The sequence below is a fragment of the Ilyonectria robusta genome, assembly GCF_021365365.1.
Source record: "Ilyonectria robusta strain PMI_751 chromosome Unknown BGZ61scaffold_2, whole genome shotgun sequence".
In the NCBI taxonomy this organism is placed as follows: Eukaryota; Fungi; Ascomycota; class Sordariomycetes; order Hypocreales; family Nectriaceae; genus Ilyonectria; species Ilyonectria robusta.
In genome coordinates, this window is record NW_025764436.1 from 2,495,968 (window position 1) to 2,520,682 (window position 24,715).

The 24,715-nt window shown below is 51.7% G+C and overlaps 8 protein-coding genes across 8 annotated transcripts; 5 read left to right on the top strand and 3 right to left on the bottom strand.

The window, feature by feature from the left end:
* Window positions 1-563: 563 nt before the first annotated feature.
* On the top strand, window positions 564-2,012 carry BGZ61DRAFT_553922 (putative bifunctional purine Ade1; the record flags this gene model as incomplete). The annotated part of the gene is made up of 4 exons (XM_046255561.1): window positions 564-849; window positions 897-1,427; window positions 1,483-1,773; window positions 1,828-2,012. The coding sequence occupies 4 exons, from the start codon at window positions 564-566 to the stop codon at window positions 2,010-2,012; spliced, it is 1,293 nt and encodes a 430-aa protein (XP_046110975.1).
* Window positions 2,013-2,694: 682 nt separating this feature from the next.
* BGZ61DRAFT_553930 (glycosyl hydrolase family 3 N terminal domain-containing protein) lies at window positions 2,695-5,161 on the bottom strand (the record flags this gene model as incomplete). The annotated part of the gene is made up of 3 exons (XM_046255562.1): window positions 2,695-4,621; window positions 4,694-5,030; window positions 5,089-5,161. 3 exons carry the CDS (start codon window positions 5,159-5,161, stop codon window positions 2,695-2,697), a joined length of 2,337 nt encoding a protein of 778 aa, XP_046110976.1.
* Window positions 5,162-6,030: 869 nt separating this feature from the next.
* Window positions 6,031-8,011, top strand: BGZ61DRAFT_410748 (UDP-glucoronosyl and UDP-glucosyl transferase). The gene is made up of 2 exons (XM_046243248.1): window positions 6,031-6,186; window positions 6,248-8,011. Exons 1-2 carry the CDS (start codon window positions 6,111-6,113, stop codon window positions 7,831-7,833), a joined length of 1,662 nt encoding a protein of 553 aa, XP_046110977.1. The 5' UTR covers window positions 6,031-6,110; the 3' UTR covers window positions 7,834-8,011.
* Window positions 8,012-8,043: 32 nt separating this feature from the next.
* Window positions 8,044-10,090, bottom strand: BGZ61DRAFT_502776 (major facilitator superfamily domain-containing protein; the record flags this gene model as incomplete). The annotated part of the gene is made up of 7 exons (XM_046251742.1): window positions 8,044-8,435; window positions 8,490-8,857; window positions 8,931-9,260; window positions 9,333-9,539; window positions 9,609-9,732; window positions 9,797-9,930; window positions 9,987-10,090. The coding sequence occupies 7 exons, from the start codon at window positions 10,088-10,090 to the stop codon at window positions 8,092-8,094; spliced, it is 1,611 nt and encodes a 536-aa protein (XP_046110978.1). The 3' UTR covers window positions 8,044-8,091.
* Window positions 10,091-10,362: 272 nt separating this feature from the next.
* On the top strand, window positions 10,363-12,074 carry BGZ61DRAFT_513443 (uncharacterized protein; the record flags this gene model as incomplete). Its single annotated transcript, XM_046252175.1, has 5 exons — window positions 10,363-11,004; window positions 11,060-11,406; window positions 11,464-11,762; window positions 11,938-11,964; window positions 12,049-12,074. 5 exons carry the CDS (start codon window positions 10,363-10,365, stop codon window positions 12,072-12,074), a joined length of 1,341 nt encoding a protein of 446 aa, XP_046110979.1.
* Window positions 12,075-12,536: 462 nt separating this feature from the next.
* Window positions 12,537-13,460, bottom strand: BGZ61DRAFT_527168 (serine hydrolase FSH; the record flags this gene model as incomplete). The annotated part of the gene is made up of 4 exons (XM_046253073.1): window positions 12,537-13,159; window positions 13,217-13,294; window positions 13,344-13,362; window positions 13,419-13,460. 4 exons carry the CDS (start codon window positions 13,458-13,460, stop codon window positions 12,537-12,539), a joined length of 762 nt encoding a protein of 253 aa, XP_046110980.1.
* A 703-nt stretch (window positions 13,461-14,163) lies between these two features.
* On the top strand, window positions 14,164-22,355 carry BGZ61DRAFT_339395 (uncharacterized protein; the record flags this gene model as incomplete). Its single annotated transcript, XM_046239224.1, has 6 exons — window positions 14,164-14,415; window positions 14,475-15,262; window positions 15,312-15,667; window positions 15,815-16,294; window positions 16,353-21,134; window positions 21,187-22,355. 6 exons carry the CDS (start codon window positions 14,164-14,166, stop codon window positions 22,353-22,355), a joined length of 7,827 nt encoding a protein of 2,608 aa, XP_046110981.1.
* A 706-nt stretch (window positions 22,356-23,061) lies between these two features.
* Window positions 23,062-24,546, top strand: BGZ61DRAFT_472544 (uncharacterized protein; the record flags this gene model as incomplete). The annotated part of the gene is made up of 1 exon (XM_046248352.1): window positions 23,062-24,546. The coding sequence occupies one exon, from the start codon at window positions 23,062-23,064 to the stop codon at window positions 24,544-24,546; it is 1,485 nt and encodes a 494-aa protein (XP_046110982.1).
* Between the last annotated feature and the right edge of the window lie 169 nt (window positions 24,547-24,715).

A 24,715-nucleotide genomic window follows, 5' to 3' on the forward strand; every position in this document is an offset into this window, starting at 1 on the left:
CCGAATTGTTCATGGAATAAATCCTTGGGAATGAGGAAACATTTATAGAAAGTCAATTCATTGTGTTTTAATTAGAGACCCGAGTTGCGATTGATTTGTCCGGCTGAATAACTTGTATCCTTTGCAGTGGGGTTTGGCTCCATCGAGATCGGCCGTCTCTGCGATCGACCCGATGTCTATGGGCTTCCTCCAGTGGATTTGGATGATATCCATGCTTTCAAGCCGGGTGGTTGATTGAAGGCATCATTGCTATTTGTGTTCGCTGGATTGTTCTGGTTATAATGACTATTGCGCCTCGTCAATGGGTCGAAAACGAAATCTAAATATCGACAAAGCCAATGACATAGAATGAACCAAGGATAAGCCATCCGACGCGAATTGAATTTCACCAATTTTCATGAACCTACACATAGAACCGTGGTGCGAGTGAACTATATATGCCCAACATCAACGTCGTTCATCAGGGTATAGGTTGACTAAGCCTCTGGACAAGGCGGAATAAAAACTCAAGCATTAATCTCACCACAAAAATTTCTATACACAGAGCATCGCTTCATTTCGCAATGGCTGATGCGACGCCATCTGGTCTTAAGGTGCTGTTGGTGGGCAAAGGCGGTCGCGAGCACGCCCTGGCCTGGAAACTGACCCAGAGTCCATCGGTTCGCCATGTTTACGTCGTTCCCGGCAATGGAGGGACGGCCAAGCTTCCACGAGTCTCCAATATCGAAAATGTTGAAGCCAACAACTATCCCTTCCTGGTTTCTCTAGCGAAAGAGCTCCATATTGGCCTCGTCGTGGCCGGCCCCGACGACGCTGTCATCGATGGAATCGAGGGGTATTTCCGTGGCAGTGAGCGCATCACCTCTAACTCTTCCGTGACGTTCTAATTATTCTAGGTGGAATACCTTGTTTTGCCCCCACCAAGGAGGCAGCTGAAGTCGAAGGGTCGAAGAAATTCGCCAAGGACATCATGCGCAAATACAACATCCCAACTGCCAGCTACGAGAGCTTTGACAACTTCGAAGCAGCGAGCCTTTACCTCCAACAAGTCGACGCAGGGCGAGTGGTCATTAAGGTTGATGGTCTTGCCGCCGGAAAGGGCGTGGTACTTCCAACGAACCATGCCGAGGCCCAGGATGCCCTCCGTGAGATGATGGTTGAGGAAAAGTTTGGGACGGCTGGTCAATCCGTTGTCATCGAGGAGTACCTCGAAGGCGACGAGATCAGCGTCCTGACATTTAGTGACGGGAAAACCTTCAAGTCACTACCGCCTGGACAGGATCACAAGCGGATCTTTGAAGGAAATAAAGGGCCAAATACTGGGGGGATGGGTGTCTATGCACCTGTATCATTTGTGAGTCCAGCGCAAATGGCAACGATCGAAGAGACAATTCTCCAGCCTACATTTGATGGGCTCAAGACTGAAGGTAATGTACTTTGTATAGTCAAAGAAGACAAAAGCCTTTCTGACATAGACATTAGGTCGCCCTTTTGTTGGCTTGCTCTTTACGGGGATCATGATGACACCAACTGGCCCCAAAGTCCTGGAGTACAACGCTAGGTTTGGAGATCCAGAGACCCAGACAATGATGATGCTACTGTCATCAGAATCTGACTTGGCGGAGATTCTACTGGCGTGCTGTACGGGGATCCTGGATACTGTTGCTATCCCAGTCCTTCCGGGGTATGCCTGCAATGTTGTTATTGCGGCAGGAGGCTACCCCGAGTCATATTTAAAAGGAGACATTATTGAGGTGAAGCCTCATCCCCAAGGTGAGTCTTTCTATCAGCTATGATAATTCTTCTGACGTAGTATTCTTGATGTAGGCGTGTGTATATTTCACGCCGGGACTGAATGCAGCAATGGTGTCCTCAAAACCGCTGGCGGTAGGGTGCTGTCGGTTGCTGCTTATGGACCAACACTTGAGGAAGCTGTCTCTCTCGCCTACAAGGGTGTAGAGTGTGTCTCATTTGAGAACATGTTCTATCGGAAAGACATTGCGGCAAGGTAAGAGCAACCTGAATGTTGGCTACAAGGAAAGTATTTACAGCACACCAGGGTTCTTGGATCCGAAGACGGGGGTAGGAGTAAGACCCTTCCCTAGATTGTTTGATCCAGATTACTATAGATCAATTTCAATGGTAAGGAAGAAATCTATCTCCATATACTCTCAACTAAATTATGAATCTCTGCCTTAGATATAGCTCGTCCATGTCTAGTAGAACCTCGTTTTGTAGCGTTGAGTTTTCAGGCAGATTTTGTTAGTGTTCCATAAATAAAAGAGTTGCCCTGAGCCTTGACAAAAGTCCCGATCTTTTAGATTGAGCGACATGGCATAAAGTTCAAAGAATATCAGAAAATGGCTTAGAAACGTACGTTCCAGAGTTGGAGTGATAATACAGGCCCTGAACTTGTAATGACGGTAGATGTGAGCTGCGCAAATCAGTTCCCCCGTCCTGACGTTAAAAGTATTACTTTTTAGTCCAGGAACTTGTCTAGTCGCCAGCAGAGATGATTTGCTCTCTAACGCTTTTAACCATCACCGGCATGATTCTCAAAGGCGTGATCTCGTAACTGGTAGAGGAAAAGAGCATGGATAAACTTCATAGATAGCAAAACGGACAGGAAGACAAGGGGTGTGGATAAGATAGATATAAAATAGTCTTCAAAATAGAATAGCAGTAACACTAAATCTAAAGTAATTCTACAGACAAAGTCTTTTTGATGTCTCGAGAGGAAAACCCGATATGCAACTCAATCTTTCCCTTTGGAATGCGCCAGTTTTGAGCCTCGACGTCCCAGAAGCTTACGTCTCGACGAGTTAGAGCAAACTTAACACTCTTTTCCTTCCCAGGGTGTACCGAGAGTTTGTCAAATCCTCTCAGGATTTGGACAGGGGTTCCGGAGGGAACCTCATCATGAGGCAGGGACACGTAGATCTGAGGCACTGCGGCGCCAGATACGGAACCCGTGTTTGACACCGTTACGGAGACAGTCAATAGTGTGTCCCAGAGGTTGGCGTTGCCCCCCAAAGATATGGTAGACTTTTTGGTAGCCGCCGGAAATGCTGTCACCTTCTTTTGTTTTACCACTGACGCATCAGTTATGGCGAAGGTGGTATAACTCAGGCCATGGCCGAATTCATACTGAGGCGTAATGTTCATGGCGTCGAAGTGACGATAGTCGATAAGCAAACCTTCGACGAAATCAGATTGCCATTCTGAAGAATTGGTAGCATCGGGGCCCGTCAAATTTAAGACTGGAGTATTGTAGTCTGATTCCTCCTTCGCTATCGTATAGGGAAGCTTCCCCGAAGGATTAACGTCGCCAAAAAGGATATCGGCAATGGAGTTCCCGCTTTCTTGCCCAGGATAGTGAGCAGCGAGAATAGCTGAGATATTGGGGTTCGATGCCCAGGGCATAATGTTGGCACCTCCAGAGTGCGTTATGATCACAGTTCGTTTCGGACAGAAAGAGGCCACCTTTGCGACAACTGCGGTAGAGTCATCGTCTGCTTCCAGGGTAGTGCGATCATATCCCTCCTCTGCCCAGGTTTTCAAGAAGAGCAAGCAGACAGCAGGCTGTGGGTATAGTGAAGAGAAGTCTCCCTCAGCGAGGACTGTGTTATCGGCGATAAATTGAACCACGTCTAGTTTCTTGGCCCGAGACTTGATGGCATCCAACGGCGACACGACATAGGAGTTGCGGCCACTCCCAGCTCCACCGCCAATGACAAGAGTGCCGATGTTAGGACCGCCATCGGAATAAACAAGGCTTGTCGGATCAGCAGCGTCGTTGCCGAACACGGCGAGATTAGAAGCGTTTTTCAGAGGGAGAATGCCGTTGTCATTCTTCAACAAGACGGTACCGGCAGCCGCTATTTCTCGGATCAACTCACCGTGGTCCGCTCTGACGTCCCGTCCCGCTGGTGTGAGTGTATCGCGTGGCGAAACACCCAGAAATTGAGCAACAAGATAATAGGTTGATGGGTCTACAGATGGGTAGCCCTCATCTTGACCCAGGTAGTAGTACGGCATGAGGACCCGGCGAACCATGTCATCTAGTCGACTCGAGGACAAAGTCCCATTCTGCACCCCGGTCACAAGATTTTCCCCAAAGTAGGTATTTCCAAGATTAGTATAGGCGATTGGCCCCGGGACGTTGAGGTCCAGACCGGCCTTGGCCGACTTTACACCAGACCGGGTGGCGAAGAAATCGGAACTAACATAGCCCTCGAAGCCGAGTTCTCCTTTGAGGAGGTCGTTGACCAATTTTGAGTTCTCGCAACCATATGAGCCGTTGACTCGATTGTATGAACACATGACGGAAGAAACCCCGGCGTGAACAGCGTCCGCGAAAGGCCAGAGGTATAGCTCGTGCATGGTGCGATCATCAATGTTGGATGATACCGCATCGACCATAACGCCGTCAATTAAAGTCGGCTTCCGCTGCGTCTCTTGCTCGTTGCCGATCAAGTGTTTGACCGTGGCTTGAACGCCTATCTCTTGAGTGGCTCGAATGGTCAAATCAATAGCGACGCCTGTGAGATACGGATCTGGGGAGAAGCCTTCCCAGTTTCGTCCGCCCCACGGACACCGACCCAATGGCCCGGCCACAGGGCTATACGGATGTCACACGTTAGCAACGAATATTCCCAGCTGCACGTAAGTAGATGAAATGGGGACCACTTACCCGAGTGCAACGTGGGCTCCCTTGTCCCGGAACTCTTGTGCCAATGCCGATCCCCGAGCGTACATGAGCTTCTTATCCCAGGTCGCGGCGGTAGTCAGCCCAGCAGGGAAGACACTGGCCTTGTCCGCCGTTCGCAGGGCACTGGGACCATCCTGCAGACACAAACCGCCGAAGCCGACACGGGTAATTGGGGCGACATATTCAATGCAGGTACCGTCCAAGGTACCTGTCACCATCATGGCCTTCTCCGTGAGATTCATGCGGGCAATCAGGTTGTTTGCCTTCTCTCGGGCCTCCCCCCACTTCGTCTCATCTAATCCGAGACCTGCTGGGTATTCTGGAATGGTTACATTAGAACGATCCGATCACACAGTCGCAGCTTATCTGTCACATACTAACCGAGGATGCATGTGCTGAAACCCAGTGGATGGCACATACCAACGTCGTAGCCAGGCCTTGAACGTGCATGATTGCTGAAACCGGCCGACAAGTGTCTGCGAAGATGGGTTTCCGGAGCTAAACACCGCTGATTTGCTCTCCATCAGTGGGATTGCAATGAATATTTATCTACAGGTAAAATGAACTTGACGTCTAGAATTGGATTTTGCAAGTAATCAAAGTGGTTGTGAGCCGCCGTATCAAAAATTTGATGAGGCCAAGAGAACTAACCCTTGTCAGGGATCGAAATGCAAATTTCACCTTGACAACCTTCCGAGGAAACCCTGGCTGAGCGGCGAGTTGGTGGCGGACTCGGGCAAAAAGTCGCCGAAGAGGGTGGACTTTTAGTGGGATATAGGGCTGGTGTATTCAACTTTCTCAACTGGTTAAGATTGCGTTACTTCCTCGTGAAGCACTCGCAATGAATTAATAGAGCCTGTAGATGAAACTTCCCAGAAGGCACAAGACATCCAGGCCTCCCCGCTCTTAAGAAGCAAAACCTCCAGTAAGAAGCCAATCTTATCTGAGAGTGCAGACCGTCCAATAACTAGAGTCCATTGGTTCTACGGAGGCTGTATGGTCCAAGTGGTGTGTTGAGTTTAGTTTTAGAAAGGAATATGAACTCTTCTAAAATCTTCCTTCGTGTTGGGATGAGCACAATAGGCTACTCCTGGCGACGATGCGGAATTATTTCTTGTTACAGGGGGAAATTGAGAGCAGTTAACTTAGCCTGTTTTGCCTTTGCCTGTTGGAGGGAACTTCCTGGTTCCAGGTGGGTCAACTTGCAGCCAACATCCTTGGCCTCGGCGGGTTATCAGATGGCCAATCACACACTGATAAACCCGCCGCTGTTGGGTGCGGTCAATTCCGTGGCTATGCTGTAATTAAGATCAGGCGATCCGGGACAAAATATTTCACTCACGGGAACCTGAGCCTGTCATCTCGTCATCTGGCAATCGTTCAGCCCATCATTGACATCATGGCCAATCTCGAGTTGGCGCACCCATCGCGCAAGATCTTGCTGGTGGTGACGACGGGCGGATTCACGCATGCTAGTATGTCAGCTCATCCCCGTTGTCTCGATACACAAGCTCTCCTAAATCTAATACCACACAGGCCCTGTCTTTGAAATTGGCGGCGTTCTCGCTGCAAGAGGCCATACCGTCGAGTTTGCTACACTCGACGGTCAAGACGGCTGGACTAAGGACTATGAGTTCATCACGAAAGTCCACTCCCTTGGTCCGGGCCCGACCTCGGAGCAGATGAATGCCCACTATCTGCGCATGCGAACGTGGGATATCTCCAAGGGCATTAGCGGAACCATGCCCAGCAAATATCTCTGGGACTCGTTTTGGCCGCAGACGTACCGGGGACTGAAAGCCATCATGGACGACCCTGACACGAGGCCGAGCATGATGATTGCTGACTTCTTCGTCGACGCTGTCAAGGATATCCACGTCGAGTATAATCTGCCCATCGCCCAGGTTTGGCCGCAGATGCCCTTCTTGATGATGCCTTGCTCTTACATCCCTGGCGAACCGGGCTTCCAGCTCGAGGGAACCCTTACCTCTGAGAATGCAAGCATTTGGTTGCGAATGAGGAATGAACTTGTCATCTACTTTGACTTGCCTGTCATCATGAAATGGATGCGGTGGACCAAGCAGATGCGCCTAAAGAACGGTGTCACATACCCGACTCACCGAATCCAAAAGCCCGACTACCTCATCTTCATCAACTCGTTCCTAGGCCTGGAAATCCCGCGTGACCTACCTCCTACCTGCGCCCCTATTGGACCCTTGATCCGTGATACCTATCCCCCGCTGAATGAGGAGTGTCACCAGTTCCTGTCCCAGCACACCAAGGTCATCTACATCGCCTTGGGCACGCACATTATTCTTACCAACGCCGATGCAGCTAAGATTATCAACGGCCTCCTGCGCCTTATGGAGGAGGGTTTGATCGATGGTGTAATTTGGTCCATTGGCAAGAGTGGCCGCCAGGATTTCGACCTCAATACGACCTACAACATGAAAAAGCCGTCTGGGGGCAACAAGACGATCCGTCTAAGCGATCTTCTCTCAGGCAAGGACCCGAACTGGCTCTGTTCTTTCTTCGTCCCCCAGCGTTCTATCCTCGACCACCCTTCCACAAAGATCTACTTTACACATGGAGGTGGCTCTAGCGCTAATGAGGGTCTCTTCCACGGCGTGCCCATGCTGTCGATGGGTGTATTTATGGATCAGATCTCCAACACAACGCGCTTGGTCGCGGGGGGCGTTGCTCAGCCGTTGAATAAGTTCCGCTTCACCTCAGAGGAGCTCTACACCAAAGGCAAGGAGATTCTGGCAGACAAAGACGGGAGTTACCAGCGGAATTCTCTGCGGTTGATGCGCATTGCCCATGTTGCTTCCAGGCGAAAGCACCATGCCGCGGATTTGGTTGAAGAGCTCATGTACGACACCGAGCTGAGATTCAAGGATGGAAAGGAACTCAGGCCCATGCATTTACAGACGGCGGATATGCGGATGCCAGCATGGAAGGCAAAGAATTGGGATCTATGGGCTGTCAGCCTCCTGGGTATGAGTGCTGTCTTCGGGGGATTGGGAATTGGCGGGCGGATGTTGTGGTTCCACCGAGGTGGGTTGATAGAGTCGGTCAAAGCACTTGGAAATTCAGAGTGGTTGAGGAATTTGGCCAAGTAGATCTAGGTAGATCTGCTTTCACTTTTGGTTGAAGTCCGTGGATGTTTTGTATCCAGACTGGACTCACAATAGCTAGGATATTACTCACTATCTACTCAACTCACAGAAAAGTGCGAAATCATAGTATATTTGACCTTGAACGTAACGGTAGAAATGAATGGAACATTGTATACGTAGCTAGATCTCTACTAAACATAAATTTCAACGTCTCTGCATTTATATGTTGTACCACACCATAATATCACGATTAATTACTCACTAACCTTGTTCTTGCCCTGCACCAACAGCCTGTATCCTGTCTCTCAACCTTTTACTAGCCAATCCTAGGCAAAGTGCCGATACGAAACCCAGTCCAGCAAACGCCAACATAGCTCGACACTGCGTATCATAACTTGCACCATATGCCTGGCGTACCCGGAGTGCCTCAGAGTCAGAGAGGTTGCCGAAGGCGGCCGAGGAGCCGAGCACCGCTGTAATCTGTTCAGGTGTAAGAAAGGCGGCTAGCTTGCTGTGAAGATCTGTGTGTAGCACAGTCGAACACACAGACAAGGCTACGCAACCACCCAGAGTACGAGTTGTGTTGTTTGCGCCCATGACGGCGGCTGGCATCGTTATTAAATGAATAAAAAGATGAAGAGAAAAGGGAGAAGACATACCCAAGTTCTCATCGTCAAACTCAACTTTTAACAAGAAGATCAACGACGGCATCATAAGACCTAAACCCACTCCAAGAAGAACTTCATATCCATATGCCGGAGCAGATACAGATCCAGAGTCTGCCAGAGTACTCAGTAAGCCCATCCCGACGGTCGTCAAAGCAGATCCGGCAAGTAACAGAACGAGGGCGGCTGGAGGCTTCTTGGACAATACTATGCCGCATGCCATGGAGAAAACTGGCGAGACCAGTGTGAAGGCGAGCATGTTGAGACCAGCGTTTAAAGCAGAGAGGCCATTGACGGATTGGAATCGTTGGGGGAGGAGGATTATAGCGGCATAGAAGCAGGCGCCCATCGCGAACATGGTACTGTAAATATTGGATCAGCTCAATTTCCCTCAGTTTCAACTGTTCTTCAAACATGATGAGAGAAAGAACGCACATCAAGTTGAGCGACAATGTTATGCTCCTCAATAGTCCAATGGGAAAAATCGGCTCCGTCTTTGGCTGGCCCTGGACCCAAAGTTCATACACGACGAACGAGACTAGCCCAACACCACTGCCTACGAGAGTCCCGATGATGGTGCTACTGCCCCATGAATAGCCGTCGCCGGCCTCTTGCAGCGCAAATACTAGCATTATCGGCCAGGCTATGGATATGAGACCCCCAATGAAGTCGACGCGCTGTATCGTGTCTTTGCCAAGAAACTGTTGGTTCGAGTTGGGAATGGCGAAAATGACGAGGAGGAGTGAGATGACAATACCCGGACCACTATAAGCATCAGTCTATCACTCTTTTCTTCTTGGCTGGATACGCCATCATGGGAGGTGGATTGTTTCTCACTTGATGAAGAACACCCATCGCCAAGTCGTATTGTCAACAATTGCACCACCCAGGATTGGTCCCAGGAGACTGGCCAACGCAAACACTGAACTGAGGATCCCCGTGTACGTGCCGACTTTATCGACCGTGACAATCTTGGCAATGATGATAAAGACAGTGGAATATATACCAGAGCCGCCAAGCCCTTGGAAGGCGCGAAAGACGATACTAGTCGGCATAGCCACAGTCAGAGACGGGTCGATTGATGACATGGAAAAGGTGCTAGGGAAGTTTTACAGTTGGGGCATCGTCTGCGCTGCCCCGCAGGCCAGAGAAGATATCAAGAAGATGATTTGAGCCACGATGAGGAGGGCCTTCTGTCCGAAGATGTCGGTCAATTTGGAGAATAGGAGAAGAAATCCTATTTATTTCAACGTCGGCTGTCAGCGGTGTTCGTCTGTATGTCTCTCGCGTGGCTGCTCTACCATTGTATGTGAGAAGATAGGCCACAACCACCCAGTTTGACTGTGCCAAGCCGTTGAGATCATCGGAAATGGTCTGCAATGCTGTTGCGACAATAGTCGTTTCCAGCGCGGACAGAAAGAGGCATATCCAGAGTCTGTTGTGTATCAGAAGAGTCACACCGAGTAGATTGTAGCGTAACAGGGGTTGTACCCAAGGACGCCCAAGGCCATGCGCAAGGAGCTAGTGCTGGGGCTGTCGAGCTGGGGCGGTCGCTCTGGCATCGGCGCCTGGCCGGTTTCTGAAAGTCGTGCCATTGCCACTGTGAATATTGTAAGATCACAGCATTGCCAATGTTAGGAAAGGGGGCGTTGAAAAGGATTCCGGGCTCCGCCGGGTCCGAACCGGGTCCACAAGCAGGTGGCCTCATTCAACCGGTGGTAAGCAAAACCCGCCGAGAATCCTCTCATACTCAGTGCGTTCCCTCCGAAGTGGAACGATTGTGTACAGTAGACTCATATTGACTTAGTAGCTATGAATACTCAAAAAAGCGGAAGAACTCTGCCACATATCCAGAACAATAACAACTATGTCGGAGCAGAAGCCCTTGCGCGTTGCCATCATAGGCGCCGGCCCGGGCGGCTTGGTTCTTGCCCAGATACTTCACAAAGACCCTCGATTTAGTGTGACTGTCTATGAGAGTGGCACACGAGGAGGCAGTGATACCAGCACATTGGTTGGTTACCGCATCCTTGTCCCACCCTCCGTTCTCGATAGCCTACGCGACCAACTTCCTGCGGCTTGTGTAGCTCTCATCGATGGCGCCGTTGGTGTCCCGCAGAGTCAGGGGAACCGCGTGGGGCTCATGGATGAGAAGTGCGGGCTCATCTGTCGGATGGATGTGCAGCAGTCGAGAGATATGTGCTCCATTTCAAGGTGGAGATTGCGGGAGGCTCTGTTGCACGGCGCGGAGGAGTTTGTCAAGTTTGGCAAACAGTTTTCTTCTTACGAGGAGGTAAAGGGGGAGGAAGGCGGTGTTAGAGTGCGGTTTGGCGACGGTGATGAGATTGGGTGTGATGTCCTGGTAGGAGCTGATGGAGCTGGTTCGAAAGTCCGCAAGCAGTTGTTGCCGAGTAGCAGCAGGACTGCCAGCGGCCTCACGGTTATTTACTTCAAAGCACCTTTTACGCCAGAAACTGAGGCTATGATACCTTGGAAGTCCGGATGCGTGGTACGATTCCGCCATGACCCCAAGACTGTGGATGTGATAACTAACTCACATCCAGGCAATGACGCCCCGACGCTCAATGGTGGTGGCGTACTACAAAGATCGCCAGAAACCCTACGGACCCTACGACCTGCAGAACATCGACCCTGCGGACTCATTCCTCATGTTCGGAATGGGCTGCTATACCGATGAATTCGTCAACCAGAACAAACACCCGGACGAAATGACGCCTGAGGAATTGAAAGACGAATGTCTCGCCAGAGCCAAAGATTGGAACCCACTTCTACGCGCATTGCTTGCCCTCAGTGTGCCGAACTCGGTATTTGTTTCGCATGTGAAGACACAGGACCCGATTGATCCGTGGGAGACGGGAAGGGTGACTCTTCTTGGAGATGCTGCTCACAGGTGAGTCCCTCACGCTATTTAGAATCAAGATGAAAGCAAAATTGACGAATCGAACAGCATGACTCCCTATCTGGGGAAAGGTGCCAGCAGCGCCATTATCGACGCCATGTCTCTCGCTGATGCTCTGAAATCCCAATCGAAGCAAGGACAGGAGATCTCTCTCACAGCCCGAATATCAGCCTACGAAAAAGACATGCTCAAGCATGGCTTCCAAGCCGCCAGGCAGAGCATGATGGCGCAAAAGTTCTCGTTCAACGCAGGAGACACTCCCTGGAAGTCGTGGTGGCGCAATTTGGCCCTCAAGGCGTTGGACTGGTGGATCGTGCACCCCCCCAAGATAACAGAGGAGTTCCCGGGTACGTGTTCTTGAAGCCTGTGAATTATTTGAGTGATACTAAGTGCATGGTAGTGAGCTATAGTAAGAGAAAGTAGGGCGACGGAGTGACTGATGGTGCTGGTGGTTGCGAGTCCAGATAGGGAATACATTTCATGCTTCTTATAGTAGCCAGTCCTAGCTTACCACCGTACTAGTTATCATTATGTTCAAAAGCTTACTTAGTATGAATGGAAGAAATTAGAAAAATATCTGTGTTACTCTTCATGTTCGGACTAAAACCCTTCGCCCTTCTGATAATCCTGTAGTTAACGCGTTATTCTTGAATGTGTAAATTGGTCTTGACATAGGGTAACCTCCCTATATAAATGCGGTGATGGATGAATGAAAGGTAAATGTGTAACAACTTTGGTGTATGAACTACCGCATCTTCCGGTACGGTGTAGTGCTAAGTTTGTGCCCCTATTGTTTGAAACTGTTGCATGGCTTTGATATACCTACGATGCTGGGCAGTTAAAGGTAGTACTGAATGGACATCTTTCTTATTGAATTAGAACTAAGAAACAAAATAAAATATTAATACAATAAAAAATAAACACTAAATATTAGTCTTTAGAAAGAAATATCTTCTACATTACTCGAGGAGGATATTGCATAATTATTAGCAGGATCAAGAATGTCTTTATCTGTACAAATAGCAATATTCGGGGAAAAAAAGAGCCAATGCATGAGGGTTTCATCGATTGTGAACCAAATCATTTGGAGAGAATGAATTTAGAAAAGCAAAACTAATTTTTTATTGAGCTGTCATCGCCTTATCTACCGCTCTCCTGATCGTCATGGCCATCTGCTGCACAATTCTGGTCGCTCTTGGTACCTCGTGCTTTCCGCCGTGATCGAATTCGACTCTCCTTCTCGGGTCACACATATCCCTCAAGTTCAAACTCTCCTTGACGGTATGGTCCCTTGCCCCATAAATATGTGCCGTAGGGATCCTGATCGTCAAGCCGGCATCGTTCAATTTCTGTGCCTTGAAAATATTCCACTGCTCATCAGGGTGTGGTTCGTGTCCAGGTACATAGGGTCCCAACCACGGTTCCGTCAACGCAGCCATGTTATCTACAGGAGGCTGATAGTCCGAATCATGCTTCTCTAGTGTCTTGGTGACAAGGAGCGGACTACCGCCGCAGATGAAGACGGCGAGTCTGAATAAGTTGGGCCCATATGGGTTTTGCGCCTGATGGTCTATGATCACGGCAGCCAGGATAGCGGCACCTTGCGAGAAGCCCAGACAGGCGTCGAATGGCCCTTCAACAGCGATAAGGTCTAGTAGCTCAGCTTTGGCTTCCGTCAAAGTTTTCCCGCCCAAACCGGGGGAGTACCAGGTGTAGAAGGGGCCGGCGAAGATGTTCTTGATTTCTGGTCAATGGAGTTGAGTGTGTCTAAACGTAAGGAGATATGAGAGGGAGGAGTTACCTTCAACCGGTTCTACCTCACAAAATCCATTGAAGAACTCAAAAGTGGCATTTGTGCCGATTGCGTCACGTATTGGGCCTGCTCTTCAGTTAAATACGAGTTATAATGGTGGGATGCTTTGGCCAACCAGTTTGGATATCGAGGACCTAGGAACAATTAGACCGGCTCATAATTACAAGAAAGCCCTAGAGGCAAGACGTACACTTGAGTTGGTCCCAGCACCATGCAAGCAGAGAAATTTCATCGTGTCGCATGAGTCGGTTAACTGGCTATGATTGATTTTCGTTGTGATGGCCGTGTTTTGTCATGCTACTGTTTTCAGGGGGTTTGCACAAGGGCGGAATCAGCGGCCAAGTGTTATCACTCGATTTGGCATGTTGAATTCCCCTCGTTTTCAACATTTGCTATAAATTAGCCTTCCTCCTTGTTCGGAATTTCCCGAAAGGATTCGCGCCGTCGAAACCCACCGAGCGAATGGGTCTTGTTCTTGCAGGAACCCGCCGAGACATGGCGTGAGCGAACGGACGCCGGCATGCGGGAACCGCTATAGACGAACTGGATTTGCATATTCGGGAAAATAATCTCATGTCATCTTTCTGTATGTGGTATCTCGTAGTTGAGCTTACCGGTAAGCAGAAACGGGGCGCAGGAATCAATACCGTGTTTCGTATCCCGCCGTGGATCGGCTCACGAGTTTTATCCGCCGCTGGCTACCACCAGTGAAGCTGCCTCCGAAATCTTTGGCGGATATGTCCGGTCAGATCGAATCCTCTATCTCCTTGAAAGTGGAAAATCTGTAGAAATATCCCGTAAATGAAGCTCATCTAAATGAGAACGCTGTATATCACAAAGGGAATACCCAATCCGTCTCCAGCGGTCATTTTTAATCATTTCTCCAATCACCACGCGTCTCTTGAAGCCAAAGTCCTGCCAAGAGGCCCACCAAGATGCCCTCCTTCTCCAACAACAGCAGTAATGGCCACTCACAACCAGAGCCCCTGGTTCAGGCCGTTATACAGCAGGACAAGTCCATGCCCATTGCCATTGTAGGCATGGCCTGTAGACTGCCTGGCGAAGCCACCAACCCCGACAAACTATGGGAGCTATGTGCCAACAGGGAAGCCGCGTGGAGTGAGGTCCCCAAGGATCGCATGAACATTGATGCTTATTGGCATCCCGACGGTGAACGAGGGGGCAATGTATGATCCTTCCATTCCCTGTACAAAAGAATCTTTATACTGACTAGATGGCTACCTAGACAAATGCGAAAGGGGGACATTTTTTGAAACAAGACGTCGCCGCCTTCGACGCATCATTCTTCTCCATCCCTCCTACAGAAGCCAAGAGTATCGATCCTCAACAACGCATTCTCATGGAGACCGTCTACGAGGCCATGGAGAGTGGCGGAATGAGCATGGAAGACCTAGCTGGCTCGGACACGAGCTGTTATGTCGGTAGCTTCTCACGCGACTACTACGAGATCATTGACCGCGACCCTGAAACAGCACCGCTGTACTCAGTGACAGGCAACGGAGCTGCCATTCTGTCCAACCGTATCAGTTACTTTTATGATCTCAAGGGCCCCAGTCTGACTCTCGACACGGCTTGCAGTAGCAGTCTTGTCGCCCTTCATTTGGCCTGTCAGAGCTTGCGCTCAGGCGAAAGCCACCGCGCAATAGTTGGCGCCACCAACTTGATCCTGAATCCAGATATCATAACAGCAATGTCCAACATGCACTTCTTCAGCCCGGACTCACGTTGCTACAGCTTCGATGCTTGCGCCAACGGCTACTCTCGTGGCGAGGGTATTGCTTGCTTGATTCTGAAGCCACTGGCTGACGCCATCCGTGACAATGATACAGTCCGTGCCGTGATACGAGGCACTGCTTGCAATCAAGATGGCAAGACCTCGGGTATCATGTTGCCCTCGCGAGAGGCACAGGAAGAGTTGATCCGGACTGCATACAAGGATTCTGGCTGCGACTTCGCCACGACAGCTTATTTTGAGGCCCATGGCACGGGAACACAAGCTGGAGATCCCCTTGAGTAAGTCCATCCCAAGATCATAAAGTGTGGTTGTACTGACTCTTGACAGATCTGGTGCTATTGGTAACACCTTCGGTCCCCAGCGCCCGGTGGACGAAAACGGCGAGACGCTTCCGCTCTACATTGGCAGCGTCAAGACCAACATTGGACACACTGAAGGTACCAGTGGCCTCGCCGGCGTGATCAAAGCAGTCTTGTCCCTCGAACGCGGTGTCATCGCTCCCAACGTGTACTTTGAGACCCCCAACCCGCAAATCGACCTCAAGGGTTGGAACCTGCGAGTGCCCACCAAAATGGTAGCTTGGCCGATGGAAGGGCAGCGTCGGATTAGTGTCAACTCGTTTGGTTTTGGAGGAACAAATGGACACGTTATCTTGGATGATGCGTTCCACTATCTCCAAGGTCGTGGTCTGAGAGGTGCGCACCGAACGGCTCCCAAGCCGTTGTTGGACTTGCAGACAAGCATTGCAATTAGCAATACCGCTATGCCACTGTTTGCCGAGTCCAAACGGCCTAACGGCTACACCAATGGCCATACAAACGGCCATACAGACGGTAATGCTAATGGTCACACCAACGGCCACACCAACGGTGATGCTCACGACCATACAAATGCTCTGTCCGCAGTAAAGCGCCGTCGCATCTTCATCTGGTCTACCCATGAAGAAAACATCGCAGGCAAGAGTGGTGCAGTGTACGCCGAGCATTTGGCTCAGCGAAAGGAGGCCGACGAGGAAGCCTTTCTCGACAACTTGTCTTACACCCTATGCAGTCGCCGGTCCATGCTGCCTTGGAAGTCGTTCCTGGTAGCCCACTCCCTCCCCGATCTCGTTGAGAAGGTGACTGCCACACGCCAGAAGCCGCTTCGTGCTTCTCTCCATCCCCTGAGGGTTGCGTTCGTCTTCACGGGGCAGGGTGCCCAATGGTTTGCCATGGGTCGGGAGCTGGCGCAGACGTACCCTCTATTCCAACAGCGGCTTGAACACGCCGATCAGTTTGTCAAGAGCCTTGGGGCCGATTGGTCACTCACCGGTAAGTGAAGCCTCGTTCGAAACCCGTTTGAGTAAATACTAATCACCCACTGGCATAGACGAGCTGAGCAAAGACGAGGATGTGTCTCGCATCAACGAGTCTCTCGTCAGTCAGACGGCCTGCACAGCCCTACAGCTTGCGTTGATCGATCTGCTGGCCAGTTGGGGCATCCATCCCCAGAAAGTTATTGGTCACTCGAGTGGTGAGATTGCTGCCGCGTATGCCGCCGGGATCTTGCCCACGGCTTCGGCTCTCAAGGCGGCGTACTTCCGTGGCCTGCACTCGTCTCTTGTACAAACGAAGCTGCCTTCGGCCGATGGCGCCATGATGGCTGTTGGTTTGTCTGAAGAGGACGTCAAGACGTACATTGCTTCCCTCAATCCTGCCCTCGGCAAGGCATCTGTTGCCTGTATTAATAGCCCGACCAATGTCACCATCTCAGGCGATCGACCTGCCCTGGCCGAGCTGGCCGACGCTCTGCACAAGGACGCCGTGTTTGCGCGGTTCCTCAAGGTCTCGACGGCGTATCACTCACACCACATGGACGCTGTTGCCAGCGACTACGAACAGTCTCTAGCCGGCATGGAAGTCCAGCCTCCCTCAGAGACAGTTGAGATGATCTCTACGGTTACTGGCGAACCCGTGACATCTTCTGATATCCTCGGTCCAAAGTACTGGAGACAGAATATGGTATCCCCCGTCCGCTTCAACACCGGCCTGCAGATCCTCTGTACTCCCCGGGGAGTCACCAAGCGCGCTCGTCGTCTCGCGGCGAGCCAGGCCGCCGTCGATGTTCTCCTTGAGCTGGGCCCCCATTCGGCTCTGGCCGGTCCCATCAAGCAGATTCTCAGCGTTCCTGGTCTGGAGAAGAGTGGTATCGCGTACAAGTCGGTGCTATCCAGAGGTCAGGATGCTTGTGATACTGCTCTCGAGGCGGCGGCATTCCTCTTCGCTAAAGGATGCACCACTGTCGACCTGTACAAAATCAACTCACCGGCAGGATCGCGTACTGCTCCCCCGCAGGTGGTTGTCGATCTACCACCCTATTTCTGGAACCACACCAAGAGCCATTGGATGGAGTCTCGGATGAGCCTTGAGCATCGCTTCCGCCGTCACGCCCGTACCGACTTCCTGGGCTACCCGGTCAATGACTGGAACCCTATGGAACCACGCTGGCGAAACCTGATCCGGCTCCGCGAGCAGCCCTGGCTCAAGGGCCACATTGTGCAGGGCTCATATGTCTACCCGGGTACGGGGTACATTTGCATGGCCCTCGAAGCATTGAATCACCTCCGCCACATGCCCGAGTACACGGCTCCCCAGGGCAAGTTTGTGGGATATCGGTTGAAAGAAATCAGCTTGATTCGCGCGTTGATGGTGCCAGCGAGTGAGGAGGGCGTGGAGACACTCTTCTCACTGCGACACTACAAAGAGAGCAGCGCTTCTTTCTCCAACACCTGGTACGAGTTCCGCGTGTTTTCTTGGTCTGCTGCGGATGGCTGGGCCGAACATGCCCACGGCTTGATTACTGCCGTCTATGATGGCCCCAATGCCCTTCCCTCTAGCCATATTCCGTACAACCCGGCGCTGGATGGCGTTGTGGCCACGGAGACCTTCTCTAGCACCCGCATGGCCGAGAACCTGTATGATATCGTCGATGCTGTTGGATTGGTGTACGAAGAGCCATTCCGGAATCTAACTGGCGACCTTGTGTCCAACGAGGGCGTAGCAAAGGGTATCGCGACAGTCCCAGATACCAAGTCCCTGATGCCGTTTGAGTTCGAGTATCCCTACCTCGTACATCCGGCCACCATGGACAGCTTCGTGCAAATGGTATTCCCCGCGCTGTTACACGCTCAGTCTTCCATCGCATCGCCTTATCTGCCCGTATATTTCGCCGACACGTTTGTTCGAGGCGACATTGCCCAGGACGTTGGCCACCGTTTCGACTGTGCTGCGACTGCAAACCATACCGGGTTCCGGGAGGTGACGACTAATGTACTCGTCCGCGACGAGGGCACGGGGGAGGCTATGGTCAGCTTCCAGGACGTGCGGTGCAACGGCATCGACTCGGGGACGAACTTCGATGACAACGCGGCAGGTCGAGAGGCTGTCAAGAAGCTGTGCTTCCACTCCACCTGGCACCCAGATCCAGAACTCCTGTCTCATGCCAAGGGCGATGAGTTGATGCGTCAGTTCATCCGTCCTTGCGAAGATCCTAAACGCGTGGCGAACCTCGAGACGATCGCATACTTCTACTACTACCAAGTTCTGCAGACCGTCAGCGAGGACCAGGTCCCGAACATGAAGCCTCACCATCAGAAGTTCTATCGATACATGCAATACCAGCGTGACCGAGTCCAGGCTCACAAGGTCCCTCACCAAACACCCGACTGGGAGCAACTCGACGATCCAGTTATCTGTCAGAAAATGGAGAGCCTAGCCGCCCGACTAGAATCCTCCGGCACCGATGCACAACTCATCTGCCGCGTTGGTCGGAAGCTTGACAAAATCCTAACCGGCGTCGTCGACCCGCTTGCGCTGATGCTGGAAGACGAACTGCTGTACCAGTACTACGAAGCCGTGCTGGGCTACGATATCCTGTATCGATACGCTGAGATGCTCTCCAATAAGAACCCCAATATGAAGGTTCTGGAAATCGGCGGTGGTACTGGCGGTGCCACGGCGCCTATCCTTTCCGCCTTTGGAGGAAACAATGGGCGATATCCCAAGTTTGACTCGTATACTTTCACCGACATCTCATCTGGCTTCTTTGAAGAGGCAGAGACCAAGTTCAAAGATTGGCAAGGACTCATGGAGTACCGAAGACTGAACATTGAAGAGGATCCGGTCGATCAGGGGTTCGAGGCCGGCACGTATGACCTCGTCGTTGCAGCTTCCGTGTTGCACGCCACGACCAACATTACGAAGACCCTGGAGCACACGCGAAAGCTGCTCAAGCCGGGTGGCCGATTGATCCTGGTGGAGATCTCCAACATGCTTAACCAGGCCTTCCTTTTGTTCGGCTGCCTGCCTGGCTGGTGGATGTCCGAGGAGAGCTACCGTCCGTGGGGTCCTACCATGGATCAGGAGATGTGGGCGGAGCACCTCAAGCGTGTAGGATTCGGTGACCTCACCTTAGCTGCTCCAGATAATAAGGACCCCAATGACGAGTTGGGTCGCGTTTTCTCGTGTGTTGCTGTTGAACAGGATGCTACACCAGCCGTCGACCAATCCATTCACTCGGTGGTGCTGATTACCGACGATGAGCCATCAAGTGGTCTGGGGCGAGCTCTCGACCGGAAACTTGCAAACTTGGGTATTCTAGTTAAGACGACCCGGCTTGCAGACTTGACTGAAGCTACCTTAGAGAACGCTTGCTGTGTGTCTCTAGCCGAACTCGACCGCCCCATCGTCAAGGACATGACACAAGCCGAGTTTGACACAATCAAGGCTATCGTCAAGACCAGCAAAGCCCTAGTCTGGGTGACCGAAGGAGCTTTCAAAAATGCCAGCCGCCCGGAATCCGCAATCTTCCACGGTATGGCTCGCTCCCTCCGGGCTGAAAACGAGACCTTCCCCTTGACCACGGCCGACTTCGCATCCGTCAACCGCAAGAACCCTGCGGAGGCCGCACAGCAGCTATTTGAGCTATTGCAACAGATATTGCGCAGCCCAGGGTCCCAAGAGCCAGAGTACTACTATGGCGACGGCTGCTGGAATATTCCCCGTTGTCTCGAGTCGGTCGACACCAACACTCAGATCCACGGCCGCCTGAATCACGAGTCCATTGGTAGCGAAAAGACGGAGCTACAGCCCTTTCAACAGCCGGGTCGGCCCCTTAAGCTGAACATCAAGACACCTGGTCTGCTGGATACCCTGATTTTCGAAGACGATGCTCGACCAGCGGAGCCTCTCGGTCCCGATGAGGTTGAAGTTGAAGTCAAGGCCTCTGGTGTCAACTTTCGTGACATCATGATCTGTACCGGCCAGATGTCGGATCCCTCGCTTGGTCTCGAGTGTGCTGGAATCGTACACCGCGTCGGCAACAATGTCTCTCACCTCAAGGTCGGGCAGCGTGTCGTTGCGTGGACAAGGTATAACTACTCTACCTATGCTCGCACTTACGCCGGTGTCGTCGAGCCAATTCCCGATGACATGAGTTTCGCAACTGCGGCCTCATTACCAATTGTTTACAACACCGTCGTATACGGCTTGAAACACATTGCCCATCTTCGGAAGGGCGAATCAATCCTAATTCATGCTGCGGCTGGAGGCGTCGGACAAGCAGCTATCATCCTAGCCCAACTTCTCGGCGCTCATATCTTTGTGACAGTTGGTACTCAGGAGAAGCGCGACCTCATCAAGAGCGAATTCGGTATCCCCGACAGTCGCATCTTCTCCAGTCGTGATACCAGCTTCGCTCAGGCGATCAAGAAGGCGACGAACGGTCGTGGCGTTGACGTCGTGCTCAACAGCTTGGCTGGGGACATGCTGGGCGCCACGTGGGACTGCATTGCTACATTTGGCCGCTTCATTGAGATGGGCAAGAAGGACATCGTGGACAATCGTCGTCTCGATATGGCGCCGTTCTTGCGTAACGTCATGTTCGCGTCGATTGATCTAATCACCGTCTACGAGCAGAACGCTTCTTTGGCGGCTGAGCTCATGCACGAGACGATGGAGCTAATTCGAACAAAGGCCATCAAGCCTATTCCGCGCGTCACTGCTTTTTCTTTCGGACAATTTGAAGAGGCTTTCCGTTTTATGCAACAGGGAAAGCACGTTGGTAAGATTGTCATGGTTCCTCAGGAGAATGACATGGTTCCAGTAAGTTCTTGTGCATCAATATTAAACCCACCATTCTAACCCCATTTACTAGGCTATTCCAGCCTCTACCGGCCCATTCACCTTTTCTGAAGATGCTTCGTACCTGATTACCGGGTTCGGTGGCCTTGGCCGCAGTATGGCTCGCTGGATGGCCGCTCGCGGTGCCAAAAACCTGGTATTCGCCTCTCGCTCTGGCGCCAGTCGTCCTGAAGTGCAACAGCTCATCGACGAACTGGCTCTGGCCGGCACGCGGGTCGAAGTCCTACCAGTGGACATCACTGATGGGCCAGCACTGGAGTCCGCCCTGAGCGGAATTGCAGGTAGCTTCCCGCCTATTCGTGGCGTCATTCAGGCGGCTATGGTCCTGGAGGACGCCATCTTCGACAACATGTCGCTCGACTCGTTCAACGCGGGTATCCGACCCAAGGTTCATGGAACGTGGAATCTGCACCAGTCAACTCTGAACTTACCCCTGGATTTCTTCATCATTATGGCATCCTCTGTCGGTGTTCTTGGTAACTCAGGCCAGGCGAACTACTCAGCGGGCAATGCATACGAAGATGCCCTCGCGCAGTACCGCCGTTCGCAAGGCCTCCCAGCCATCTCCGTTGATCTGGGCATGATTTTGTCCGTGGGTGCTGTGGCAGAGGATCAAACTGGCATGATCCGCCGGAACTTGGAGAGGAAGGGGTTCGTAGGCATCGAAGAGGATGAGTTCCATGCCATTTTGGAGATTGCCATCCGAGAGTCTTCTTCGTCTTCTGCTGAGAGTCAGATGATCACCGGCATCCAGACTCAATCCACCCTTCCTGATGACGACGGCGTTCCCGCTGACGAGCCCTTCTGGAAATCCAGTCCTGTCTTCTCCCACCTCCCGAAGCTCGGCGCCCGTTCCGTGGCTCACTCTAACAATACCGGCGTGCAATCCACCCAATCCCTCCTCAAAGCCGCCTTGTCCTTGTCCGACGCTGTGACGGTGATCATCAACGCAATGACGATCAAGCTCAGCCGGAGTCTGATGATGGACATCGCGGAGCTTGACCCAACCCGACCAACTAGTGCGTTTGGCATTGACAGTCTGGTTGCCGTTGAGTTGCGCAACTGGTTCCAGAAAGATATGAAGGCAGACATTGCCGTCTTTGAAATTCTGCAGGCAAACAGCTTGCAAACACTCGCATTCAGGGTGGCAGAGAAGAGCTCGTTGATGGAGAATTCCTTGGTCGATGCATAACTGTAGCTCCGTGTATAGTTTATAGTTGATCTGTCTAGTTTAATGTGCAATTACCTTCTGTAGTCCTACCCACAGTTCTCAGTGTCTATTTCGTCCTTGGTCCAAAAACTACTTGACTCATTATAGTGATAGTTCGCATGAAAGACCATTCGGTTTAACTCGGTAGGTGTGTTAGATAGACTTGCAACAGTAAAGACTAGAACACGGAAGCTTGATGACCTAGAATTGTACATTGTCCAGACGATGGACTTGAGCGTGCCAAGGGAGAAATGAGGAGATTCACGTGTCGCTCTTTCAAAGCATCAAAACCGTATACATCAATTGGCGTAGCTAGATTTCGGGAAGGAATCTTAGTTCCTTTCCTTCTCGTCAGCATAATTCATAGCCTGACCACTTGCGATGGGGATCGTACCATGAGCGTGTCACCCCTGAATAAGTCGTACCGAAGCATTCGACTATGCGAAGGAACACCATGCAGCTTAAATCATACCACCAGGTCATGCCGGCGAGTTGTTCGGAACCTAGTGGCGATGAATAAACCCACCGAGTCATCAACCCGCCGAGAGGTCTGGGATCAGTTGCGTTCTAGAAAGTCAACCCAATTGCATCCCGATCGTGCCACTTCAAAAAACTAAAAGGATAAAATACCCTCATTGGAGGTTTCTCGAACTCGGGCACTCTAGAAGCAGGCGGAGATAGAATCAAAATGGATAGTTTCGATGTCATAATCGTCGGCGCCGGCCTGGCCGGTATCAACGCTGCTTACCGTCTACAATGCGCTCTACCACACCTCAGCTACGTCATACTCGAAGCCCGCGACGAGATCGGTGGTACCTGGGACTTGTTTCGCTACCCAGGCATTCGCTCTGACTCCGATCTCTACACTTTTGGCTTCGCCTGGCAGCCGTGGGACCAAGGCACCACGCTTGGCGAGGGCGGTGCCATTGTAACCTACATGAAGAAGGCTGCACAAAAATACGGCATTGACAAGCACATTCATTACGAACGACGATTGAAGACAGCTTCGTGGTCGACACCCGAGCAGAAGTGGACGTTAAAGGTGGAAGACACTCAAACACACACCGAGACTCAGTACCGCGCCCGCTTCACCATGCTCTGTACCGGCTACTATGACTTCCACCAAGGCCTCGAAGCCGACATCCCGGGCCTCGGCAATTTCAAGGGCCAGACTGTACACCCGCAGTTCTGGCCCGAAGACATCAACTACACGGATAAGCAGGTTATCCTCATTGGAAGCGGTGCCACGGCCATCACGCTGATACCCAAGTTGGCTGAGAAGGCAGCCCGAACCACCATGGTCCAGCGCAGCCCGTCCTATATCCTATCAATCCCGAACGGCGGAAAGAAGCCCTCATGGGTGGTACGATTTCTCCCCAGGCGGTGGGCTCATGCCTATACCCGCCTGTCGTTCCTGGTATGGTCGCGCTGCATCTGGCTCTTTTGCCAGACGTTTCCGAACCTGGCTCGTAAGCGGCTGAGGAAAGGCGTCGAGAAGGAGCTGCCACCCCATCTACCCTACGATCCACACTTCAATCCTCGCTACAATCCCTGGGATCAGCGCGTTTGTCTAACGCCAAACGCTGATTTCTTCAAATGTCTACATACCGGGAAAGCGGATATCAAGACGGGAACCATCAAGGAAGTGGTGGCTGACGGCATTGTGCTTAACAACGCCCCTGACGACAAAATTCCGGCCGACATCATCATCACCGCGACAGGTCTCAAACTGCAAATTGCTGGCGGCGCTACCATCGAAGTTGATGGCGTCCCCGTCAAGCCCGCCGAAAAGTACTTCTGGAATGGAGTCATGTTGCAGGATGTGCCCAACCTGTCTCTAGTCATCGGCTACGCCACCATCTCGTGGACCCTGGGGGTTGATACCGCTGCTCTGCTCACGTGTCGTTTGCTGCGGAAGATGGAAAAGAAGAAGATGTCGAGTGCCACGCCTCGAGCCGAGCAGGGTACAGCCCTAACGCCAAGGCGGCTGTTCAATCTCTCATCGACGTACGTTGCCGTTGCCGAGAGTGAATTGCCCAGAGCAGCAGATCAGGCACCATGGCAGCCCCGGACGAACTATCTGTCAGATTACTGGTTTGTCAAGCTAGGTAACTTGGAGAAGGGCCTGCAGTTCTCACGGGAGAAGCCGGATTCAAGGAATAAGCTCCTGTAACATGCGGAAAACCGGTGGGGACTCGGGCTATAATTAGTCCCCAACAAACCCTATTCGTACATCCGTATATGCGGCCGATAAATTAAGAGACGATTGATAAGGTGATGGGTCAGTGTTCTGGTCTTGGATTCGTTGGGTTACGTGGAAAACGTCAAGGATTCCTATTCAA